General features: G+C 34.9%; 1 protein-coding gene across 1 annotated transcript in view; it reads right to left on the minus strand.

Moving 5' to 3' along the window:
* The window catches only part of LOC109032014 (general transcription factor 3C polypeptide 1), a 36,909-nt gene extending 14,065 nt beyond the window's left edge, over positions 1-22,844 (minus strand). Inside the window, exons 1-23 of the mRNA XM_019043899.2 lie at positions 22,703-22,844; positions 21,538-21,719; positions 20,020-20,168; positions 18,467-18,713; positions 17,591-17,836; positions 14,585-14,765; positions 13,901-14,120; positions 13,040-13,250; positions 11,246-11,448; positions 10,524-10,644; positions 9,969-10,146; positions 8,914-9,089; positions 7,929-8,172; positions 7,397-7,586; positions 6,711-6,801; positions 6,165-6,339; positions 4,937-5,108; positions 4,381-4,456; positions 3,593-3,828; positions 2,928-3,063; positions 1,581-1,715; positions 956-1,173; positions 146-245 (exon numbers count right to left, since the gene is read on the minus strand). Coding sequence (XP_018899444.2) covers positions 146-245; positions 956-1,173; positions 1,581-1,715; positions 2,928-3,063; positions 3,593-3,828; positions 4,381-4,456; positions 4,937-5,108; positions 6,165-6,339; positions 6,711-6,801; positions 7,397-7,586; positions 7,929-8,172; positions 8,914-9,089; positions 9,969-10,146; positions 10,524-10,644; positions 11,246-11,448; positions 13,040-13,250; positions 13,901-14,120; positions 14,585-14,765; positions 17,591-17,836; positions 18,467-18,713; positions 20,020-20,168; positions 21,538-21,719; positions 22,703-22,778 — 3,963 coding nt within the window. The 5' untranslated portion in view covers positions 22,779-22,844. The remainder of the gene's footprint in view (positions 1-145; positions 246-955; positions 1,174-1,580; positions 1,716-2,927; positions 3,064-3,592; positions 3,829-4,380; positions 4,457-4,936; positions 5,109-6,164; positions 6,340-6,710; positions 6,802-7,396; positions 7,587-7,928; positions 8,173-8,913; positions 9,090-9,968; positions 10,147-10,523; positions 10,645-11,245; positions 11,449-13,039; positions 13,251-13,900; positions 14,121-14,584; positions 14,766-17,590; positions 17,837-18,466; positions 18,714-20,019; positions 20,169-21,537; positions 21,720-22,702) is intronic.
* Between the last annotated feature and the right edge of the window lie 35 nt (positions 22,845-22,879).

Genomic DNA, 22,879 nt, shown 5'->3' on the forward strand with positions numbered 1-22,879 from the left:
GTTTTGCACTTTAGCCATTGACATGATTTCACAAAAAAATGATATCATTGAAAATAGTTACTGATAAAAAACTCTTCACAAAAGGATGGCAAGATAATGATTCAAAACCAAATAAAAACCGTAGAAGAAGTTGCGATACACTTACGTAGATTAAATTTGCTATGACTGATATAATGACATCTGCAGGGGTGGTAGGCTTGGGTGCACTTTTGTCCAAAGAAGGGCAAACACAATCATACAATGACCTAATGAAAAAAAGGAAAAGTTTAATAGAAAAAAAAGTAAATAAAAATATAAAAGCCAAAACCTCCGGAGAGACATGGAAAATGTTGGCAAATCTTCATTTTTTGAAATGAAATTTACAAGATTTCTGTGAGCATTTCACTTTCATCATCGCCATATCCCTTTAAAATCTTGTGACCTTAAAATTTTAAAAATGGACAAGGGGACCGCAAACAGAGTAGAGTTAAAAATTTCAACGATATCTTCGGGTTCAAATATAAAACATTTTGGCTTCATTTAATTTAAAATTGGCACGGAAAACACAAGTTTAGCTTTAGGATCATACTTACGTCTGAGAAGTTCCAATATTTAAAATGGGCAGAGCATCATGGTATATTGCGACCCATTATCTGAATTTTGTTTTTGTTCGTATGACTGGGAGGCATCAATATTCAAAGGACATGATAATTTGTAGCATAGTCATCATACTGCAAGGGACTCAACTGGGAGCAAGGACATATTATGAGTCTGAGTGCGGTAAATTTTACAAGCAATACATTTTGTCAGCGGTTCTCAATTTCAAACACCGAAGTTACATTTTTAGGTTCAATTTACACATGCTGCTTAAAGAAGTTGAAGGACTGGAGACGCTAGAATGGGAAAATGCACGATACTTTACTTTCACTATCAAACAAAGCACAACAACCAATTTATGTGTGATAAATCTACTTACTTAAGTTCCTCAACTGAATCTGGAATATACTGAACTAGGGTGTCTTCCTTGTCTAAAGATGAGATATACAGACGGGGATAACGCAAGAGCAAAATTTCCGTCAGATCAGCCATTGCCTTCAGAACAGTCTTGTTTCTGAGCGGAATGTCTCTGTTTGGCTGACCGACTTGAACTGTGTCATCATTTTCAGCATAAGCAGCGCACAACCCAAGTACTTCCTAAAAATTCGGATTATTTCGAAGATATATAATTTGAAATGCCATGCATTTTCTGAATATGACCTCACTTAGACTGACTAATTCTATTGCTGTGAAATGGATTGGATACAACTGGACAAAATGTTTTTCAGGAGTGCCACAGAATTTAGAAAATGAAATTTCCTGACATTTCCTTGATTTCCTGGTCAAATTTTTGTAAAATCCCCTGACAATTGCTGATATGCAAGATGGTTAAGAAGACATAAGTTGAAAAAGTTTTAAAGAAAAATTTGTCTTTGTCCTGCAAAATCGTCAGTTTGCAGATACGAGGTATTGTTCCTTAGCCATCGGTATGGCATATTTTAACTGTTGCTTAGATGTGCTGTATCAGAACTTCCTTTAGAGACAAAAAAAATCGATATACATACGGAGAATTTTTCTTGGAGAGCTTGATCGAATTGTATCTCAGCATTGCAAACCGAAATAGCACGAGCAATCGGAGGTCTTCTTGTTAGATGGAGAAGACGGCGTTGAACAGCCTTGGATGTCTTGTTTTTTGAACACTAAAAAAGGATTCATAACTTTACTTAACAGAAAAGGGAGGGCTCAATAAAAAATGTGTTTCTGCCAAAAACTGCAGGATAAAATCAAAGGAATCTGACTTAGTTGACAAAACTAGAAGGAAAAGAAAATTGTCAATATTCTGCAACACTTTCAATTACGCATGTAGAAAGTTTTTTAGCCCTGCTATTTTAAAAAACCCAAGTGCTCAACATTTTCATAAGGATGCCTCTTTTATATTTCCCCTGCTGCTCTTACACAAATTGCTACAATTTTGCAAAATACACGCAAATTTATTGCTATTTTTCCCCAATGAGTTGGATTTGAAAATTGTTAGTAAGTTCATCATTTTCTACTTAAAATTTTGAATAGGAGACATAAAGTGCCAAAGTCACCAAAGTTGCAGTTTGTCAAAACTTCCGCTACAGTTTTATGTTTTAAAGAAGAAACAAGCTAATATTATAGCTTGAAAATATAGAGCATTCTGCAAACACAGAGAAATAATCAAAGAAGTTTTCAAGAAATTGCGTTGACTAATTTTCCAAAGAAAAAATAAATTATGACAGGAAGTCTACAATGTTGCAAATAGAGATACATGGTTATGCACTTCGGCCATCATTATGATAATGCTTGATGTCACCCTGTTTGGTCGGCCCATCGTGTAATGTTCTATATTTAACAAGACATCATTTTACAATTTGGAACTACAATTTCTAGCTCATCTGCAAAAACTTTTACGTGCATAGGGAAACTAGTGGTACATAAATTATTTCTGAACTGAGCCAGAAGTTGTAGTTCCTCATTGCAAAATATCATCCAACTTTCCTACACTAAAATAAAATAAGCATCAATCCAGTATGAGAGAGTCAACTCCTTTGGTTCGTACCGGTAAATATGTATTTCCCATTAATATTCCAAAGCAGGTTTTCTAGCGATGCGTCTATAAGAGGTCTGCAGGTTGCCCTGCAGATCTTCTGAGGGTGTTTAGATAAATATAAAAAAAATTGTGAATCACCAATCAACACTATGTAGCTTTAAAAAAAAGTACAAAAAAAATAACCTTTAAAAAGTCATCTTTGAGAAAAAGGATTGAAGACACCCTACTAAGACAATAAGTAAGAAAACAGGCACTCTCTCTGCCTTTTCTGAGTCCTTTTTTTCACTTTAAGTGGCTGCATAAAGCATCAAAAGGAGGCGCTGTTGAATAAACTTACCTCAACTTTTTGATGCAGAAAATCTCTGGCCATACGATAATAGCTAATGCATCTTTGATTCTTCTGATTGAAATACAAAGCAGACACTTTTATGAGCAATAGAACGTTATCTTCCTCAGCAGACCAAGAAGTTCGCCTGCAAAAAAGGAACAGTTGATAACAGTTAAAAATGTATTTCTCATCAGCCACGGGAAAAGAGACAAGGTTGACAGGATGTTTGAAAAAATCTAGATATTATACATTGAGTTAAATGGGGCATTATACCTAATTTTCAGCGCAATCAATCAAGATTATTATCAAGGTTATGCAATAAGATATGGATATTTTACAAGGGTTTAAATAGGAGAATGTAGTCTGGCAACAATGCTCAGTATCCAAAAGAATAATTCAAGTGCATTCAAGTTGAATTTCTAATATTTAGGATCCCAAACAAAGCTATTTAAAATTTTGGGTTGCTCTTCTTTAAGACTACATTTCCAGACTTGCAAGCTTCCAATTTTCATGAATCAAGTCCGATTCAACAGTTCTAGGCGTCAGCTACACGGAAACAGTCGTAAAACACTAAAGCATGGAATAGAATGGAAAACATGGCTCAAGGTTGAGTTAGTCTGCATGATATTCCCTTTCCCTGGGGACGGTCCTCTTTAAATGATGGTATAACTTACTCAGTTCTCATGTTTGCTAAGGCTCGCTGGTCGATGGCATCATACAACGGCTTGCGAACTCTGACAGTTTTTTCCTTGAATTTCTTGACACGGGGGACGGTCTTTTTGATAAACTGCTTTGGAACAACAGCTGGGCCCGCTGGAGCTAGTTTCAGCTTTTTGACAACTATCTTCTTTTTCGATGGCTCTGCTTTTGAAGGCGGTTTGACCATTGCTGCAGTATTACTCTTGGAAGCCTTCAAATACAAAAAAGACTTACAATTGAGTTCCTAAAGTGGAATCAATAAAACTTAATATTGCTGTGAATAAAACAAGAATGAGGAGATGAGGCGAGTATTGTATTCCTCTTTAAAGTTAGAAAAAAATATATGAAAATTTTAATTAGTTATAGGTGTTTGAATTAAACTATTTGAGGATCTTGACTGTAGTTTTGGACTGGATTTTACAGAGTTACAAACTTAGAAGATTGAATACAATACATTCTTTTTAAACTGCAGTTATGCTGTTCATTATGAAAATGATTCTACTTATCACAATGGCATTTCAGCAAAAGAAAAATTAAAATTTTCTGAGCGAGACATACCCCATGGCCCCCCTGGAACATGCACCTCCAGACATGTAGGTTAAGAACCGCCTATGAATTATGAGAAGGAATGTTAGTAGATAAGGATGAGAAATGTCTGGTAATTTCATTCCAATCTTGTTTATAAATTAAAGGAAATGGTAATGGGGAAAGATTCTTCTGTGAGAATATGGAAACAGACTTGAAAATGTAAAAATCTACTTACAGATTCAAGATATGGATGTAATTTGATTGGTTTTCTTAAAGTTTTATTGGCCCAATGCCAATTCCTCTTTAGATGGCTGAAAAATAAATACAAGAAAATAAAGAAGTGAAGAATTGCGCAAATGATCATAATTTATTCATGAAAGTAAGTCAATTGTACACTTCACTATTTTTTTTTTTTCATTTTTGTGTGAGTTTTTCTTTTCTTTTCTTTTTGTTTCAGAACAATAATGAGAGTAAGAGTGTTGTACTGACACTCACAGATTTTTACTGGGAGGCAATGGACATTTTCTGCAATTGATGACTGATTATTGAGGATATTTAAAGTGAGAAGATTACACTTTCAGAACTTACCAACATAGGTCTGTCTGCAAAATTTCTTTTCATTAAAACACTAACAGTTATGGCAAAACCTGGGCAATCATTTATTTGCTCACCAATTGCACAACTCCAACATTATATTCAACCCGATCCAGATTGATACTAACCAAATAGAAGAGGTTTTGTTGAGTTAGGAGTAAAGAAGGTAAAATAAAAGTGGTGTTACAGAAACTTACGCATAAAATGCTGAATCAAAACCAGCTGCTCCTTTGCCATCACCTGGAATTTCGCCAGTATCATACTGCTCGACTTCATCAAAATGCCTCTCTGTTGTTGCTTTCACAACGTCTGGTTTTGAATCGAGCATTTCAATCACCACTGATTTGCCAGACATTGTTTCTCTAGATCCTTTGATCAATAATTAAAACGGATCATAATCAATAACACTTAAGTTATTTAATTCAATGAGTACATTCAAAACAGAAAAAAGAAGATGCAAAGGTCCGAATTGTCAAATTACAATTGTCATGGAGGCCAAAGAATTGAATTAGAATGGGCTGATGTGGGAATGCAACAGCTTTTTTTTTTTTAAAAAAAAGATGCGTCGAAGCACATAAATTGATCCAGCTACTTTCTTTTAGGTGTTGATACACTGAATGTAACAACGCTCTTAAAATATTTTTTTCGCATCAGAAATATGTGTCTGGGGCATTTTGTAGGTGCATGCTATCCCAATACTGCACTGTCATCCTTCATCAAGTTGTCGAGAGGATTGTTTAAAATAAATTGAGCCAATTTTTTGAGCTTTCGACTCAGAACTGTTGCCACAATATTAAAAAAAAGGTTATTTGCCTTGAGATGCTATATATAAATGTTGTTTGCCTAAGAGAGAATGTAGCCTTTAAAAGGAAATGTTTCAAGAAGGAAACTAAATTGGAAAAACGGTTAATTTAGATCTAAATTCACAATCATTAAAACTGTTGAACAAAATTAATTTTAAGGATTTTTTATCCTTTCAAAGGATATACATATCGTCACTTTCCCGCCAAAGTATCACAAGGGCCATGGGATGTTTAAAAATGTCCGCTGCCAATTCATTTTTTTACAGAGAGATTTTTCAACAAACCTGTCCAAAAATTTCACCGAATTTTCTTTGTGCTCCCAATGAAATTCAGTAAATTTTCGAACAGATTCAACAAACAGTTTTTCTGTAAAAAAATAAAATGGCGGCGGAAATGTTTAAATGTTGCGTGGCACTTGTGATACTTTGGCCGGAAGGTGACAGTATGTTTACACGGAACATAAGACCATTGACATTTCAAAAATTTTGAAGGAGTGGCATGCCTGCTTAAACATGATCAGTATTTAGGGCAAATTTGGCGCAAATCCATGGGTGGTCAAGACTTATCTCAGAGTTTCAGAAAAAATTCTGAAAAAAACTTTTATTTACAGAGTGGTGCCTACCGAGTTGAGTGTTGGTACAGAACATCATTGCATCGATCCAGTACTGGTTAACATCATCCATTGAATCAAAGTGATAAGTCTTTTTTGCATAATCCATATCAGAAATAAAGATGTATCCTCTTGCACTAGTTGTTGTGTTATATAAAGTAGCTTGCCTATTTAAGTACACTTGAACCTGGAATATGAAGGCAAATATAGAGAATATTTTTATTTGATCCACTAGACATAGGGGGAAAAAAAGAGATTTTCTGTTTTCTTTTCGTAATATGTAATTGGATAGGAATGGTTAAAAACGAGAAGGATGGACAAATTGATTGCTATGCAGTTTGAGAATTTTGAAAACCTTCCAATGTGTCTGTGAAATACATTTAATTTATAAATGTATTTCATAATTCTATCAGCTTGAACGAAAACTTCTGATCTCCATTTTTTCAATTTTTTAGCTTATGGTTTTTATTCAACTTGAAAAAACAATTCGATTCAAAATTTGCTTCCTTGCATGAACCTCCCTTTTCCCAGATGGTCATACAAGCACAAGAATATTACCAGGTCCTTATCTTTATGTCGATGAGGTCCAAACTGTACAAGTCCTAAGTACGCAGCTAGAGTCAGAACACGGTGAATTGCCATTACATACCTAAGGAATTGGTAAAACAATAAATTAAAGAATGGAATAATTTATTTTATACGTTAGTTTGATACATAAATAACTCAGTTTTCAATGCCCAAATTTTTAAGAATCGTTGTACAAGACATAGTGTAGATAATATAGTGCTGATAATTGGACGAATTTAACTGAAAGTAGCCTAACTGCATTTCTTGTAGGCTCCTTTTCTCTCATGTTTTATTTTGTTAACGGAAAATCAAGCTACTTTACACTTTTGACCTTTTTGAGAATTTACCTTATGTTATGAGATTATACTTTTTTGAAAAATAAAACATCATAGAAAATTAGGCAACGTCTAATGTTGTTAGGCTGATCCCAGTTACATCCGTTTGATTAGATTGCAGCTTACAGGAAGCATTACTTCATGATAAAACTTACACTTTTAGTAAAATTACTTCTCAAGAGGAATCTAGACCATGTACCTTAAAAACATCATAAATTAAAGGCATTTGATTTTTCATGCAATTTCTTAAAAATTAAATGCATTAAGTCTAATTCTAGAAGTTCACACGACTTAAAATGATTTCAGAGGAAGAGAATTAAAATGATACATTGAAACACTTACACGCGCCCAAATGTTAGTGCACTTCGAATAGTGATTGGAAGGTCTTTCAGTAAAATATGTTTGTAAACTGGATGAGAAAGATAGTCGTAGATTTCAGGAATCAAATAGTTCAGACTGCAAATCTGGACAAGCATGGATAGGGGCATCCGCAATGTAAGCTCGCCTATTGTTATCCAGCCTTTGTGGACCTCTGTAAAGAGAGAAAAAATTAAAATCGGTTTTTTGAACAAAGGTTTCATGAAAGTTTAATATATCGGTTGGTCGATCAAGTTGAAGGAATATTATTGTCATTTTTTAATTCCCCATTGGGTTCATGGCAAGCTGATCTACTATGACAGCTGGATAATTTGTGCGGCCTCAATTTCTGGCATGTTACTGTTAATTCTAAATTTCATGCTTCATTACATTGAACATAGTTTTGTTTCCTAAAAATTATATTTGCCAGCCAAAATGACTCTAACACTGATGAATGAAGTGTGTCCAAAGAGGTGAAAAAAAGGATATTTGAGGAGTCGAATAAGCAAGATATTACCTGCATGTTTTGGCGAGGGAGGAATGAACAATTTCCAATTCAAATCTTTTGAAAAATGATAAACTCTTGGCAGCGTTACATCCTTGATGGCATTTAAATCTGCAAGAGCTGAGATCTCCGTTTTTATCGTATCTTGATCCAAATTTTCATTGCCTTCATAAAAGTGCACTAGATAGAACAACAACTGGTGCGCCAGCTGTATTTTTACAAATTTTGGGACATTCCTGAAATTCTGCAAGTATGTCTGAAAATAAAAACATCATCTTAGTTACATACTAAAAAAAAAAAAAAAAAAAATAAAATAAAATAAAAAAGGAAAATATAAAAATAACTAACTTGTTAAAATCAGAGAGGAGGTATAAATATTCATAGTCCTGGGGAGATACCAGATTTTTGAAATTCCAAACAGATACATTTCCCTCTCTTCCTTAGTTGTTTTAGGAAGTTTTAAAATTTGTGTTGCCAATAAGGGCGGAACTTTGTAGCCTCAGCCTATTCGTCTTTGCCCAGAAGAAGGGGTGTAACTTCATTCCAAGGTTGCAAAATTGACTCAAACAATTACATTTTTTACAAGAATGTACCTGTGCAATTCTTGACCAAAAATTTCCTGATTTTTGGTAAGACGAAAAATCTGTGAAATTTTCAGTTGGAAATGCCCAAGATTAGCCTGGTAAAAAAGCATTTGGCAAGGAAAAATTTGGCAACATTCATAGGTAGTTGTGGTTGAGGGTGTCAACATACTGTCAGAAAAAACAGGTACCATTGAAAGGCAATCATAGGGGACTTCACTCTCTGCTAAAAATGACGGAATAGAGCCCTTTCACTTGCGCCGTTTGCTTTCTCTTCGGTATTAGATTGATACCATCTCAGACTGTGACATGTTCACTTATTATCATCATTTTTCATTTTTCATTCTAAATACTTAAAATTTAAAATCAATAAACTGAATTATAACTCTCTAGTTTGTGAAAGTATAAAAACTTACCGAAGATAGTACTTCCAGATCCTGTGTTGGTTTTGCTGCATCACTTGTTGAGCTTGGGGTAACGTCAGAGAACATTTTACTTTGGAGCGACTTGACCTCAGCTTTCACCTTCTCTTTTGATACCACAGACATTCTCAGTTTAGCATGATCAACCGCATTAAGGACTCTTGGGTTATCTAGAAGCAAATCAAAGCAGAATTTATCATGAAATGTTATATAAGTACAGTTCGACAGTTGAAAAGGGGCTGTTTATAAATTACTTTCCGTTAAAATTAAGATTTTATGACCCCCTTCCCCCTTCACCATTCGTTACACTCTTTTACACTAGGTCCTTATCCTAAAACAAATGATAACAAAATGGCGGAGCGCTTTCCTGGACGCCCCTCCCCCTTAGAGCGTTACGTATTTTATGAATGGCCCCAAAAAACAAAAAAGGAAGACTCTTCACTTGGTAAGAGGAGGCTCAAGTTTTGCATTACATACTTAGGTAACAGCCAATGGTTACGTTATCATCCAACTTTAAAGAAGTCGTACATTTCTTTTGGAGAGGGGAGAGGAATTTTGGGATAACATTTTGTTTGGTAAAATTGCATGAAGTCTTTTGCGAGGAGAGGAGGAGTGGGAGTAAAAAAACGCAGAAAAGAGCATTATACATAACTTGCAGTTCTTCATTTTAACACTCATTATGTTTTAGTGTTGATAGTTGTCCTTTGTTTCCCCTACATTGTCATCTTCTGCATAAAGGAGCGTATCATGATTGTGCTGTTTCAATGTATCTTAATGTCATTTTATTATTTAATAGGTGAACCATTGCATGAATTGCAGGAATTTTTCCTTAGACTTGTGAGAATAGACACTACAATGTTCAGACAAATTTGTACGTGATGCCTCACCCATAAAAAAATAAAATATTCATAGAAATATTTAAACAGCGCAGACAGGATATATTCCTTCCTGTGCAGAACGTCAAAATGTGAAGGAAACGGTCGAGTCTATGAGGTTAGGACTTAATAACGATCTAAAAAGAGAAGAGAAGGAAAAAAGAGGTGACTGACCTGCAGGAATATGAGGTAGACAAACTATTGTAAGCTTCTCCAGTCGAGATTTTGCCTTCAGAAGGTAAGAGTAAGTTTTAAGCAATCCTTCTGCTTCCAGTCGCAACACAAGCTTTATTAACGTTTTCTTATCTATTTGACCTGTTGTTTCATCACCTTCCTCTGCTTTCATTATTTTCTGTGAACAATTTGGAAAGTTGTATACATTTCCAGCCATTCCTTAAATTAATATGTACGAAGTTAAACCACAAAAAATAGGCTGGTAAGATATGGGTGAGGAGTTCACCTTTAGGGAGGAGGTCCATCAAATTTTGATACGGAGTTTATGTAAACCCAAAAAACCACAGTTTTATGCTTCTAGGTTCCATTCTAAGTTTCCTTTTTTTCTGAGTTTTTTCGTTTTATAATAAGAAAAATATAAGTACAAAAACTATTGTAGGTATGTGGGTGATTATCAACAGCAATATTCTGTATTAGTGATGGAAATTTTAATAAATTAAGTGAAAAAACGATTAAAAAGATTTTCATACGAAATAGTCTTTAGAATTTTCTTACCTTCTTCAAAGTGAAAAAGCTTGTAATGATTTCATCTTTCTGGACAGCCTCTAGAATTAGATTTTTCCTACGAAGCATCCTGTGAGATGCAAGTTTCTTCCTTAAAATTCGTTTAACATCCCTGTAACATTTGCAAAAAATTGATTAAGTTAATTTTACTTCGTACATAAGTTATTGTTTGAGGTTTGCAGGAATTGCTGAACGGAACAAACTTGAATAGCTGGTTGAAATTAAATACTTTGGGGAAGTTGGAAAAATCATTTGGGTTGGGATACTCAAATTTTGAATATAATTGTAACATTAATGTCTAAGTTGATCGGGGGGTGTGTGTGTGTGTGGTGTGTTTTTTTTTTTTTTTTTTTTTTTTTTTTTAACGAATAACGGTTCAATACTGTCCATGATGCTATTAAATGCCTTTCTTTTAAGAAAAGAATAAAAGAAATGAAAGGAAATGAAAACAAAAAATTGAAAATAAATTTTTTTCGACAAGTTTAGACTTTTATGAAAATAAAAGACGCTTCAGACATATTTTCTTTCCAGCAACAAATTGTCATCACTTTTTTTTTCCAACATGAAAATTCCACATTAATTCTAAAAACTCACTCAACATGTCCATTAGTTGTCTGAAGGGCAACAAGAGGTCAAAATTGAAAAATCCGAGCGAAAGTCTTTAGATTCATAAGAATGTAGCTAGAATAATAGGAAGTATTTAAAAAGTATACCATTCTTGATAGGTTGGCACAGGAGTTATAAAAACGTCCACAACTTTTCCCTCGTTAGCTTGAGAGCCTGCCTTTGGTTTAATGGAGGAAGACAAATTGCCTTGAGCTTCGATGAACTGTTCTATTCTGAGGCTTGTTCTATCGATGCTTGCTGTTATGGGAGTTTTGTCCAAATCATCGCTACTCTCTGTCAACATCGAAACCTAAAAGAAACCAACACATGAGCCGGATTCCATGCATCCTACAATCAGTGCCTTCCGTAAATGAGGGGTAAAAAATTTAGGTTCATTTTTCCAAAGATTACTTTAAAAAATTTTGTCAATATAAATTTTGAGGAATTTCTAACAATTTTGGATGGCTTTACAACAAAACACTGCCACCTGATTGTATTTGACTTTTTATTACTTGCCCTTGAGTATTTCCTCTTTGTTATATAATTTCTTACAGTGCGGTTTTTTAAATAAATGAATAGATTACGGTTATGTTGGGTGACAATCATTGCACGAAGAGTCATAGGCCCAGGGTATACATAAAAGAGCAAAGCATTGAAGATATCCATATTAAATAAATATTTGCACATGAGTGAATTTTAATTTCAATAGAGATTTTCAACTGATTAGTTCATTTGTAGAAATGAAACCATCATTTTGATTTGGATCCAGAAAAATTAAGCAAAAATTATTGCTTAAGTTCCGTCATAATGTAATACTTCACGATCACAAGCTGAAATCGAATATTTTATAGAGGACTATAATTGGATTACATTTAGTTTTAAGCCAAATTTTGACTGAATCGATAGATCTTGAAATTCTATAATCCTGTTCATAGCACAAAGAAATAAGAATTGTAGACATTAAATGCACTGAACTTGGTATACATTAAAATTGAGACTAAAATAAAAAAAAATACTTAAAATTAAGTGTAGAGTTTCCGCTAATAATTCATTTGTTATGAGGAGAGTGAATGCATTTATTTCATTATTTACTGATTATTCTCCATAATCCTGCAATGTTTTGTAGAGAAAATTCAAGAAAAATCACTCATCAAATTCTTCCTTGAGACATAAATTAGTGATGGAGATTCTGAAATACTGCAACCAAGAAACCTCGCACCCAGTGCCTCAATTAATAAATTCGAACCCTGCATTCTAGGTAAAGGAAACTACAGAGTACGAGTATATCGACGGTGAAAGTCGGCAATCACATAACTCGTTTGCGGTGTCTGAAAATCTCCACCTGTACGTCATTTTTTTAAAAGAGAACAAATTGACGTTAATTCTTGAAGTTTTTGCAGAATTTTCTTCAAATTGAGAAGAAAAATCATGACAGTTTTAAAGAATTGCCGTTGAGTAGTTTTCCATTTAAAAAATAAAGTATGACAAGAAGTCTGCAACGTCGCAAACCGAGTTATGTGATTGCCGACTTACACCGTCGATATACTACATATCAATGGTAAGACTGGAGAAATACGTTTATCTCGGTTTGCAACTTTGCAAACCTCCTGTCATATCTAATTTTCTTCAGCGAAAAGTACTAAATGTCATTTCCTAAAAACAGTGATTTTTCTTCTGTATGTGAAGAGTATTCTGTGAAATTTTCGAGGCATGATGAATGTCCGGTCTCCTTTTGAAAAAATAAAACAGGAGGAGAGATTTTGAAACACCACAACCGAAATACGTATTTTTGCAGTTTCACCGTCGATATGTACAGCACATATATCCACATGAAAAGGAATTTGTAAATGAAAAATCTGCAACAAAAATTTAGAATTTTCTGGGAAAACAGAGGAAGCTACCTCTTCGACCGGAGTGTCTTTCACTGCATCCTTATCGTAGTCATGCTTCTGTTTTTTGGAAGCAGGCCCTTCTTGACCTAACGCCTCTACGAGCTTCTTCCTTTTGAGCGCGTCTTTCTCCTGCTTGTTAGCCAACATCACAGTTTTTTCTTGTTCCATAAATATTTTCTTTCGTTCTAGAGTGTTTTTGCCATATTTCATAGATATAAACCTGGAAAAAACAAGAAGAAAAAAATAATGGTGACAAAAAAATGATTTTAGGCTGTTTTCAAGTTGATTTCATGATTTTCATAGAGGGTTAACATGAAAGCTTACATCTGAAACCTTGTTACTTTCGAATACTTTTAACTGAAGACTGACTATCAAGTTCATGAAATACATATTGCTAAAAGAGGGAGAGGGGTCTGAGTTTGCGGAACGAGGAGGGGGGAGGGTGTTCAGGATTGCATTTTGTGATGCTAGATTAGGCGTGTGGCACCAATTTTTCGAAAATCTAAGATGAAAAATTGATGCAAGGTGACAATTTTTCAGCCAAAATCTATCAAAAAACGCTAATTTGACAGTGGGGAATCGAACCGAGCGTTACTAATTTTTTCAAAAGAAGGATGTAGATCTGGACCTGTAGGGTACCTACAGTTGCGTTATGACAGGGAGAGTGGCAGGAGGGAATCATTGGGAATCAAAGCATCCAATTTTAGCATTGCCTATTTCGTGCCAACCTCCTCAGTGATCAGATTCCTGTCTCCACTAAGAATTAGGAAGCAAAATACTACGATTATAATCAATTGAGTAAAACGTACATAAAATTTAAAAGGATAACAGCATTCAAAACTGGAAAAAGACAAAAAGTAAGAAACCTACTGAATAACACGGATTCGGCCGCGGTCTATTGCGACAGTGTCAACATATCCTTGATTCTTCAATACTTTCATGACAAATCGTGACTGCAGTTTGGTGAATCCGAGTTTCCGGCCCATCTCTTGGGTGGAGAGACCTACTGGTCCTGCCTCCTCAATTACTTGGTAAGCCTGAGAGAGGGTCGAGCGATCCATGATTCGATTCCCATCGTTTGGAAATAGAGCTAGCAATGACAAAAAGTAACAAATGAAATTGCTTAGGAATTAAGTAATTTTAATCAAGCAATTTTTATGAAATTGAGTTGTAGAGAAATATTTTGACTTCAATAGAGGACTTCCTTCAGGGCCCTGAAGAATGAGTTGCACGCGGTTTAGTTAAATTTTGTTCCAATTCCTTAATTAAAAAATGTTTAATTTGCCAAACAAGGAGGTAAAATTGTATTATAATCAGGCAACTTTGTACACTGCGCATTACGGATTAGAATTTTAAAAGATGTTGATTTGTTCTCCTCTAAAAAATTAAAATATAAGTGGAGATTATTAGACACCGCAAACGAAGTACATGGTTTGGGAGTTTCACAATCGAATTATCAATTTATAGCTTCTTTAGGAAAGGAGCTCAACAAGGATCCCCTGATGATTCGCATTTCCTACTGAGTTCTTTACAGAGAAATACTCATAATATTACCTGCCGTGTCTCCATCATCATCATCGTCGTCGTCGTCGTCATCATCATGAAGCTGATTGAAAAATTCCCTCACATTGACATCTGGGTACTTCAGTCTCATAATCCTCACTTCTTTTTCATTACCTTTGCTGGTGATGCACTCTTTCTTTGTTGCTTCTGGATAGTACTGCTGATACGGCACCTGAGATTGTCGATAGGGATTCAAGATGAAAAGTTGTTGAGAAAATACTTTCAGTTTTAAAATCTTAAAAAATGTAAACACTTTTTCAAAATAAAAGGTGGTAATTTTTAAAAATTTCAGATCTAATTGATGGGAATAAAATTCATTCTTGAAAAGAATGAATTCATTAAAAGAATCAAATATTGTTGGTGGTTTGAGAATATTTTTGTCTGAGAGAAAAGAAAAAGACACAAAGCAATATAAAACTGGCAAAGGAGGAGTTGCGTTTTGGGCCTTTTCCGGCCCCACCTGGATTTTGCTAAATGTTTCATATTTTCAAAGTACTAGTTTTAGGTAGACTCTGTGCCAAATATTAGACCGAACGGAGCCCATGCAAGGGCGCAGCAGCGCCTCAAACCCAAAATCCTGGAATCGAAAAACAATTATTTTCGTCGACTTTTTCGACTGTTATCACTCTTCCAGCACATGATTCTTATGTATTTTTTTGCGTACTTTTCGTTTCTGGCCTTTTTAAAGGCCTCCGATAAATTTTAAGGGGCCTTATGGCCCATTGTTGCCATTTTTGGCCCATTTTTAGGGGTTTTTTCCATTTAACACATTCAAAACTCAACTTAATCCAAAAACTGTGTACATTTTTGAAAAGTACGTAAAAAAATGAATAAAAAATGTTCAGTAAAATTTTTTCCTATGTTGCCAAATTTCCGAGAAAATTGGTCCCAAAGTGTCGAAAACGGCAAAAAATCGATAAATCGCCGCGTCTAAGGTTCAAGAAAGTGGAGTACATTTTTCATACTGTACCAGATAACAGCTCTTATCCATCCATACAACATATTAAAATATCATAGTTGTACCTGGATTCCCACGATGTGAAAATTGACCGAGATGTCGATTTTAGCGGCCTTTTTATACTTGAAGGCAGCTCTTTTGAATGTTTTTCGACCTTAGTCACCCTCTATGGGTGTGTACTATATGTATTTTTCTACGTACTTTTCATATCTGGCCATAAAAATGGCTTCCTGTGAGTTTTAAAAGGCCTAACGGTCCATTGTTGCCAATTTTCACCAATTTTTAGGGGTTTTTTCAAGTTTACGTGTGTGAAACTTAATTTAATCTAGAAACCGTGTACAATTTCGGAAAGAACGTAAAAAAATACATAGAAATGTGATTTGTACCTTTTCCCTACGTTGCCAAATTTTCGAGAAAAATCGTCCTGAAGCGTCAAAAATGCCAAAAATTGGATTAATCATCACGTCGGAGGTTCCAGGAAGTGAATTATGACATTCATATGGATCGTGGGACACTTTCTCCACGCATTTTCTGTTCTTTGGTATATTTGGCCTGTAGCAAGCATCTTGAGAACCAAGGATTATCTCGAGGTTACAGGAATAAAGAGGTGAACTGGAGTGAAGGATAAAGTAAAAGCACCTTGAGGGCCCGTTTTGTCACGTTCATCTGCGCCATTACATGTTCCTTGAGATGCATTGCAATTTTCCATTTTCGATACGTTATTTGTAGTGAAAAAAAACTTGAAATTCACTTCCTGGAACCTCCGACGTGATGATTAATCCAATTTTTGGCATTTTTGACGCTTCAGGACGATTTTTCTCGAAAATTTGGCAACGTAGGGAAAAGGTACAAATCACATTTCTATGTATTTTTTTACGTTCTTTCCGAAATTGTACACGGTTTCTAGATTAAATTAAGTTTCACACACGTAAACTTGAAAAAACCCCTAAAAATTGGTGAAAATTGGCAACAATGGACCGTTAGGCCTTTTAAAACTCACAGGAAGCCATTTTTATGGCCAGATATGAAAAGTACGTAGAAAAATACATATAGTACACACCCATAGAGGGTGACTAAGGTCGAAAAACATTCAAAAGAGCTGCCTTCAAGTATAAAAAGGCCGCTAAAATCGACATCTCGGTCAATTTTCACATCGTGGGAATCCAGGTACAACTATGATATTTTAATATGTTGTATGGATGGATAAGAGCTGTTATCTGGTACAGTATGAAAAATGTACTCCACTTTCTTGAACCTTAGACGCGGCGATTTATCGATTTTTTGCCGTTTTCGACACTTTGGGACCAATTTTCTCGGAAATTTGGCAACATAGGAAAAAATTTTACTGAACATTTTTTATTCATTTTTTTACGTACTTTTCAAAAATGTACACAGTTTTTGGATTAAGTTGAGTTTTGAATGTGTTAAATGGAAAAAACCCCTAAAAATGGGCCAAAAATGGCAACAATGGGCCATAAGGCCCCTTAAAATTTATCGGAGGCCTTTAAAAAGGCCAGAAACGAAAAGTACGCAAAAAAATACATAAGAATCATGTGCTGGAAGAGTGATTACAGTCGAAAAAGTCGACGAAAATAATTGTTTTTCGATTCCAGGATTTTGGGTGTGAGGCGCTGCTGCGCCCTTGCATGGGCTCCGTTTGGTCTAATATTTGGCACAGAGTCTACCTAAAACTAGTACTTTGAAAATATGAAACATTTAGCAAAATCCAGGTGGGGCCGGAAAAGGCCCAAAACGCAACTCCTCCTTTTGTGAGTTAGGGATGAAATTGTAGTTTTTAGCTATTTAAAAATGATGCTCATAATCTGTTAAAACATACAAGATATTTTTTAACAAACTATTTAAAAGACCCTTGCTACTGGATATCAAGTATAATGCCTTTGAAATTTTTATAATATCAACTGACTTGGCCAGTTCTATGTTCGGTAGCTTGGAGTAAAAAAAACTACCCCAGGGGGCTGAATATTGAATTTTACTTCCTGCTGCTAACTCTAAAAAAAAAAAATAAAAAACAAACTTACCGTTTCAGAGGAGATCAGCTGAGAAAATTCTTGGGATTTGAAAAGTCTCTTTCGATACCGAGTGTTCCCAATGATTTTTATGATGCTCAACGCAGTGTCAGTGTAGTTGGGCATTTTTTTCAAGTGTTCTACCGCCACATTTAGGTAAAACAGCATGCGAGATTCGTATTCTACATAAAATCTTGGTAAATGAAGTAGGTTCCCATTTCCAGTCACAAAATTTGACCCAGATGACACAAAAAAATACTGGGGGCAAATAAAGTGCTCAGATTAATTTAGATATGAACACCTACTGGCGATTATTTATTTCTGGTACATATTTCTCTTATTTTAGACTTGTTTCTGAAAGAGAAATAGTACTATCTTCAGACATTTTCAATGATGAGGCTTCATCAATTCAAGATTTCTGTCCCTCTTCAAAATTTTGACTGCTTAAATTGCACCAGCAATGGGGATCTCCAAGTTATTTGCAGTTCTCTTTTCCATGCTATTATCGTGAGACTCTGAGTCTCTTTTTGTCAAGAGATCTCTAAAATGATCCTCCAATTAAATCAGTGGTATCGGAGACAGGGTGGCATGTTTCATGTCTCTACGCAAACCTCTGATGAACTTCGAACACTCAGAATTTTTCTTCTCTCACTTTTGACTTTGACAAATCAGTTTTATCTGGGCTAAAACTGGTTTGTCAATCTAGTTGTAATGCAATAAATGAGGTATTTTGACCAAAGGTCACAAGAGAGTGCGCACATGGAGAAAGCTTTAAACTTAAATTAATTTTGCAGTACAAAAATTTTTTTTAATCAATTTAAGACTGCAGTCCTTTATCCTAAAAAAAGTAGAATCTTGGAGAAAGTACAAGAATAAGTAAAAGCGCACCTGTTTACATATCAGTTTACGTTTTGATAAATACTTCCGGTGATAAAAGATGTTCTTTGGATCTAGACCCATGCCTTGAAGACTATGCTTAGAGTTGGTGATCTCACCGCCATATCTGCTCCGACCGATCCGCTCAAGCATACAAAATGGTATGCTGAATAAGTCCATGAAGGGATCTACAGATGGTGCGACAAGGGCATTGTAACGTACTTCTTGGCTGGCAACTATGACCAATTTCTGACCCCACCTGCAAAATGTTGACGGTCATGATGATTAGAAAATTATATTACCAGGTGGTTAAAGTTAGAATTTTGAGGTAGCATACTTAATGTATTTCTGACCATTTGTTTAATCATTAAAGGACATCTTCTTGATCAAAAGCTTAAAAAATATACATATGAAAATAGATTAGTGAAATGATTAAGGCTGTTATTTACACTGTGTGCAGGATTGTTACTTTATTTTGTTACAGCTCAGAAAAGTGTTTGTGTATTTTGAAGTACTGATTAGAAATTTTGAGGAGAGAATAGAAAAGAAAAGACATCTTAATAAAACATAGCATCAATATTGGAAAATTCTCTCACAATATGGCATTGATGAAAACTCTCTTATGCTGTTTTACGCTAATCAAATTACAATTTGATTACTTTTTAGCCCCTGTTGCTTGATATTCAGGTCACAAAAATAAGTAATATTATACTCATTGTTTTCTGGATAATAAGCCTCAAAATTAAACAGTAAATAAAATGATAATGCCAAGAAAAATCAAAGCACAACATCAACTGAGTGCCTTGGAACGCAAAAAACCAACTGTAAGAGGTGAAAAAAGTAAAGAACAGAAAAAAATGATAAAAATCAATAGATATTCAGTGAAAATATTTTCGGTGCAAGTTTCTAATTAATCATGTAGAGAAAAAAACCGGCAGTGATTATAAGGTTTTGGCTTCTTAGTCTTGAAAATATAAAAAATTGAAAACTCCAGAGGTAGGTCATTACGAAAAAACCCAAATGTATTTTAGTGGACAATGTCTCAAGAAAATCTCTCAACCTCCTCTCTGAATTATGTAAGACAGGCCTGACCCCTCCTCCTTCCCAACATTTAAGAAAATAACGTAGAAAGTCTGAAAAATAGCTGGTAAAAATTTCATCACAGAAAATATTATTTTTCTTTTGAAAAAGGGAGTCTTACATGAGACTGAGCTCAATCCTCTCCCTTTCTTGGAGCTTGTAAGACAAATTCAGATCCCTGAGTATCTTCCGTCATACTTGAACAGGCCTCAATGATTGCAGAACCTTTATTTTCTTAACCAGGACTGGTAAGTTTTTATGCAAAATTTGAGGGACTGGACTGTCTTTAATTAAATAAGCGTTGAAAATAGGTATATGTCAATTGCTTTGCAAGCTCTCAGCAATAGCCATCAGAAAGTTTAAACAAGCTCTGATAACCTACAGAGGAATAGAGAAGTAAAGCAATGGTGCTTCCAGGAGATTCTACTCTTTCTAAAATCTCATAAAATTCCATCTTCCGAGAGAGATAATCTCAACTTTCTCACCTGTTGAAAGCTTCGTCCAAAGTCATTTTTCGGGCCTCAGTGGACACATCCACCCTGGTTGCATACGTAGGACAAGAGCCCATTATGCCCGTATCTGTATCATCAATGGCATAGTGTTTGTAAATTTGCTCGGGTGGCTCTATCTGCAGCTACAGTGCAGTCAAAATATTGAAATGTTAATTTAAAAATAAAAAAACCACTAAATTCTTTAACTTGCAAAAGACATATTAATAAGTTTACATATTTACATATCAACGGTGTAAGTCGGCAATCACATAATTCGGTTTGCGACGTCACAGACTTCCTGTATCTTTTAAACAGAAAACTATTCAACAGAAATCCTTTAAAACTGTCGTGACTTTGCTTCTCTGTGCGAAGAAAATTCTACAAAAGCTTCAAGGAATGAAGTCAATTTGTCCTTCTTTAAAAAAATAACATAGAGGCGGAGATTTTCAAACACCGCAAACGAGATATGTGATTGCAGACTTACGCCGTCGATATGTTTAGCAGAGCAGTTCAAATTGTTTCGTTATTTCTTTGGTATATAAAACTTTTTGTGGTGCTTTTGGCAGAGAGTAACCTTGTTTCAGATAGCAATGCACTTTGTATACTTTTTAAACTCTTATGATTTGTTCATGCTTTTGCTATCAATTTGATGGTACTTCATAATCAAGCTAGTTATTGATCAGAGCCTTGAATCATGGGCTCTCAACTCATATTAACTTTTTAAATTTTATTTTCTTCATATCTGTTTCTGTTTTTTATTTGTAGAAACTGGTTCTGATCTTTATTAGTATAATATGCTTAAACTTGCCACAGGAGCTAAGTTCTAGGCAAGTGTGCTAATGTAATTGTTTTTCTCTATTAATTTGTTATCATCTGTGTATGAATGAATAAATAAATAAATACCTAAACAAATAAATTTCATGGTACTTTTAAGTGTTTTAATGAGTTTGCGGATGCAAATAACTTTTCGACTGTGAAAGTACTAGACAACGAAACTTGGTTTGTAACGTTGCAAACTTCCTGTCATACTTTATTTTTCAAATGAAAACTACTCAACATCAATCCTTGAAAACTTCCTTAATTTTTTTTCTCTGTAGAGTATAACTCTGTGAAAAATTCAAGGAATGATATTAATTTGCTCTCCTTTAAAATAATAAGATGAGAGCAGGTACTTATAAACACCACAAAAGAGATACTTTGTCTGGTAGTTTTACCTCATTTTGTATACCTCTTAAAACGTCAGAAATGGCAGATTTTCACTTGTAATCCCAATAACTTTGCGAGTACTCAGGGTATTTGGATTTGATTTTTAATCACTATTTGTAGAAAAAATTATGATAGTGTACATGTATTTCCAAATAGAGGAGGGGGGGGGTCTCTTCACTGTGGGTCAGTTAAGAGACTGCCTCTAGCAATACGTACTTACTAAACTGAACCTAGGATTGGGACAAAAAATTCTACTCATGCTTTAGTTTCCCTTGGTTTCTTCCGGGAATCATGCAAATAACTTACCTCACTGTTTTCATTCTCACAGAACCAGTCAAAAAGAATCAGCGGAGGTCGAGGTTCAGGAAGCTCAAAAAACTGGACATCTTTGAATTTGACTGCTGCATTCCACACAAAATTTTTCAACGGTTCACTCAACGGTTGGCCGAAAAAAGGAGATCTGCTCTTTTCCAAGCGAAGCCATAGCGCTAAAATGTTTGAAAGCAGAACGTTTCATTAAAAAGATTTAACTAGAAAAATGCTAGTGATAATGATTGTGTAAGTTTAACACGGAAAAGAGAAAATATGCAAGAAGCCTGACAGGATGATCTGCCAAAATTACATCGTTTTACCTCCTTTTATTATTGTTGCATGAGTGGAATCAACCAACACTTCTGTAAAAATTTGCTTTAATTGCTATGATTGAAAATTATTGCCATTTCATGGTACTTACATCCACAAAATAGCCTTTCCAGGACATATACTGACCAACAGCATCACAAACAAAATCGGCAGTGAAATTACCAGACCACGTAGCTTAGATCGCAACATTGCAGATTTCCAGTCATACTTTATTTTTTGAATGGTATACTACTCAACGTCAATGCTTGTAAACATCCATGATTTGAATGAAAACTCTGTGAAAACTTCAAGGAATGATATTGATTTCTTCCCCTTCAAAAAAATTTAAATGGGAGCGGAGATTTTATAACACTGCAAACGAGATACAAGGTGTGGTGGTTTCACCATCAAAATGCTTTCAGACTGAGTGTTCATGTGCTGAGAGAAGTGTGCAATGTCTCGCAAACGAAGGAGCAATCTTAGCAGAAAATAAGTATCCTTGGTGGCTAATACTTGATGACTTCCACAGGTATGGAGTAATCATCAAGAATGAAACTGCAATGACACATACCTCAGTTTGGTGCGAGCTTTGCATTACAATTATTTCCTAAACTAGATAATGCTCATCGTCGTTTCTCCGACCTGATTTTTCTTTTCATTCATTTGTGAGGATATTCTGTGAAAATTATGAGCAGGGTTGGTTCGTTCTCCTTTGATAAAATAAACTGAAAGCAACAATTTTAGAGCATCGCTAACGAGAAACATCCGGCACACAAACACAAGATTTGAGACAGAATAACAATCTATTCATCAAAAGATGAGGAATCAGTCACAAAATGTTGTTACGCACCTTGAAAAGTTATGCCATCCAGACCCTCCAACGCAATCTCATCTAGTAAAGTTGCAGTCCAATTGAATGGACTCATTTTCCTTGTCTGAAATGATTAAAGAGATAAAGAGTTAAACAAGACCAATCTATTTTTGATGAACATACTTATTTCTCGGAGAAAAAATGCCATTCATGAAA

This window comes from Bemisia tabaci, chromosome 5 (assembly GCF_918797505.1).
Source record: "Bemisia tabaci chromosome 5, PGI_BMITA_v3".
Taxonomy (NCBI): domain Eukaryota; kingdom Metazoa; phylum Arthropoda; class Insecta; order Hemiptera; family Aleyrodidae; genus Bemisia; species Bemisia tabaci.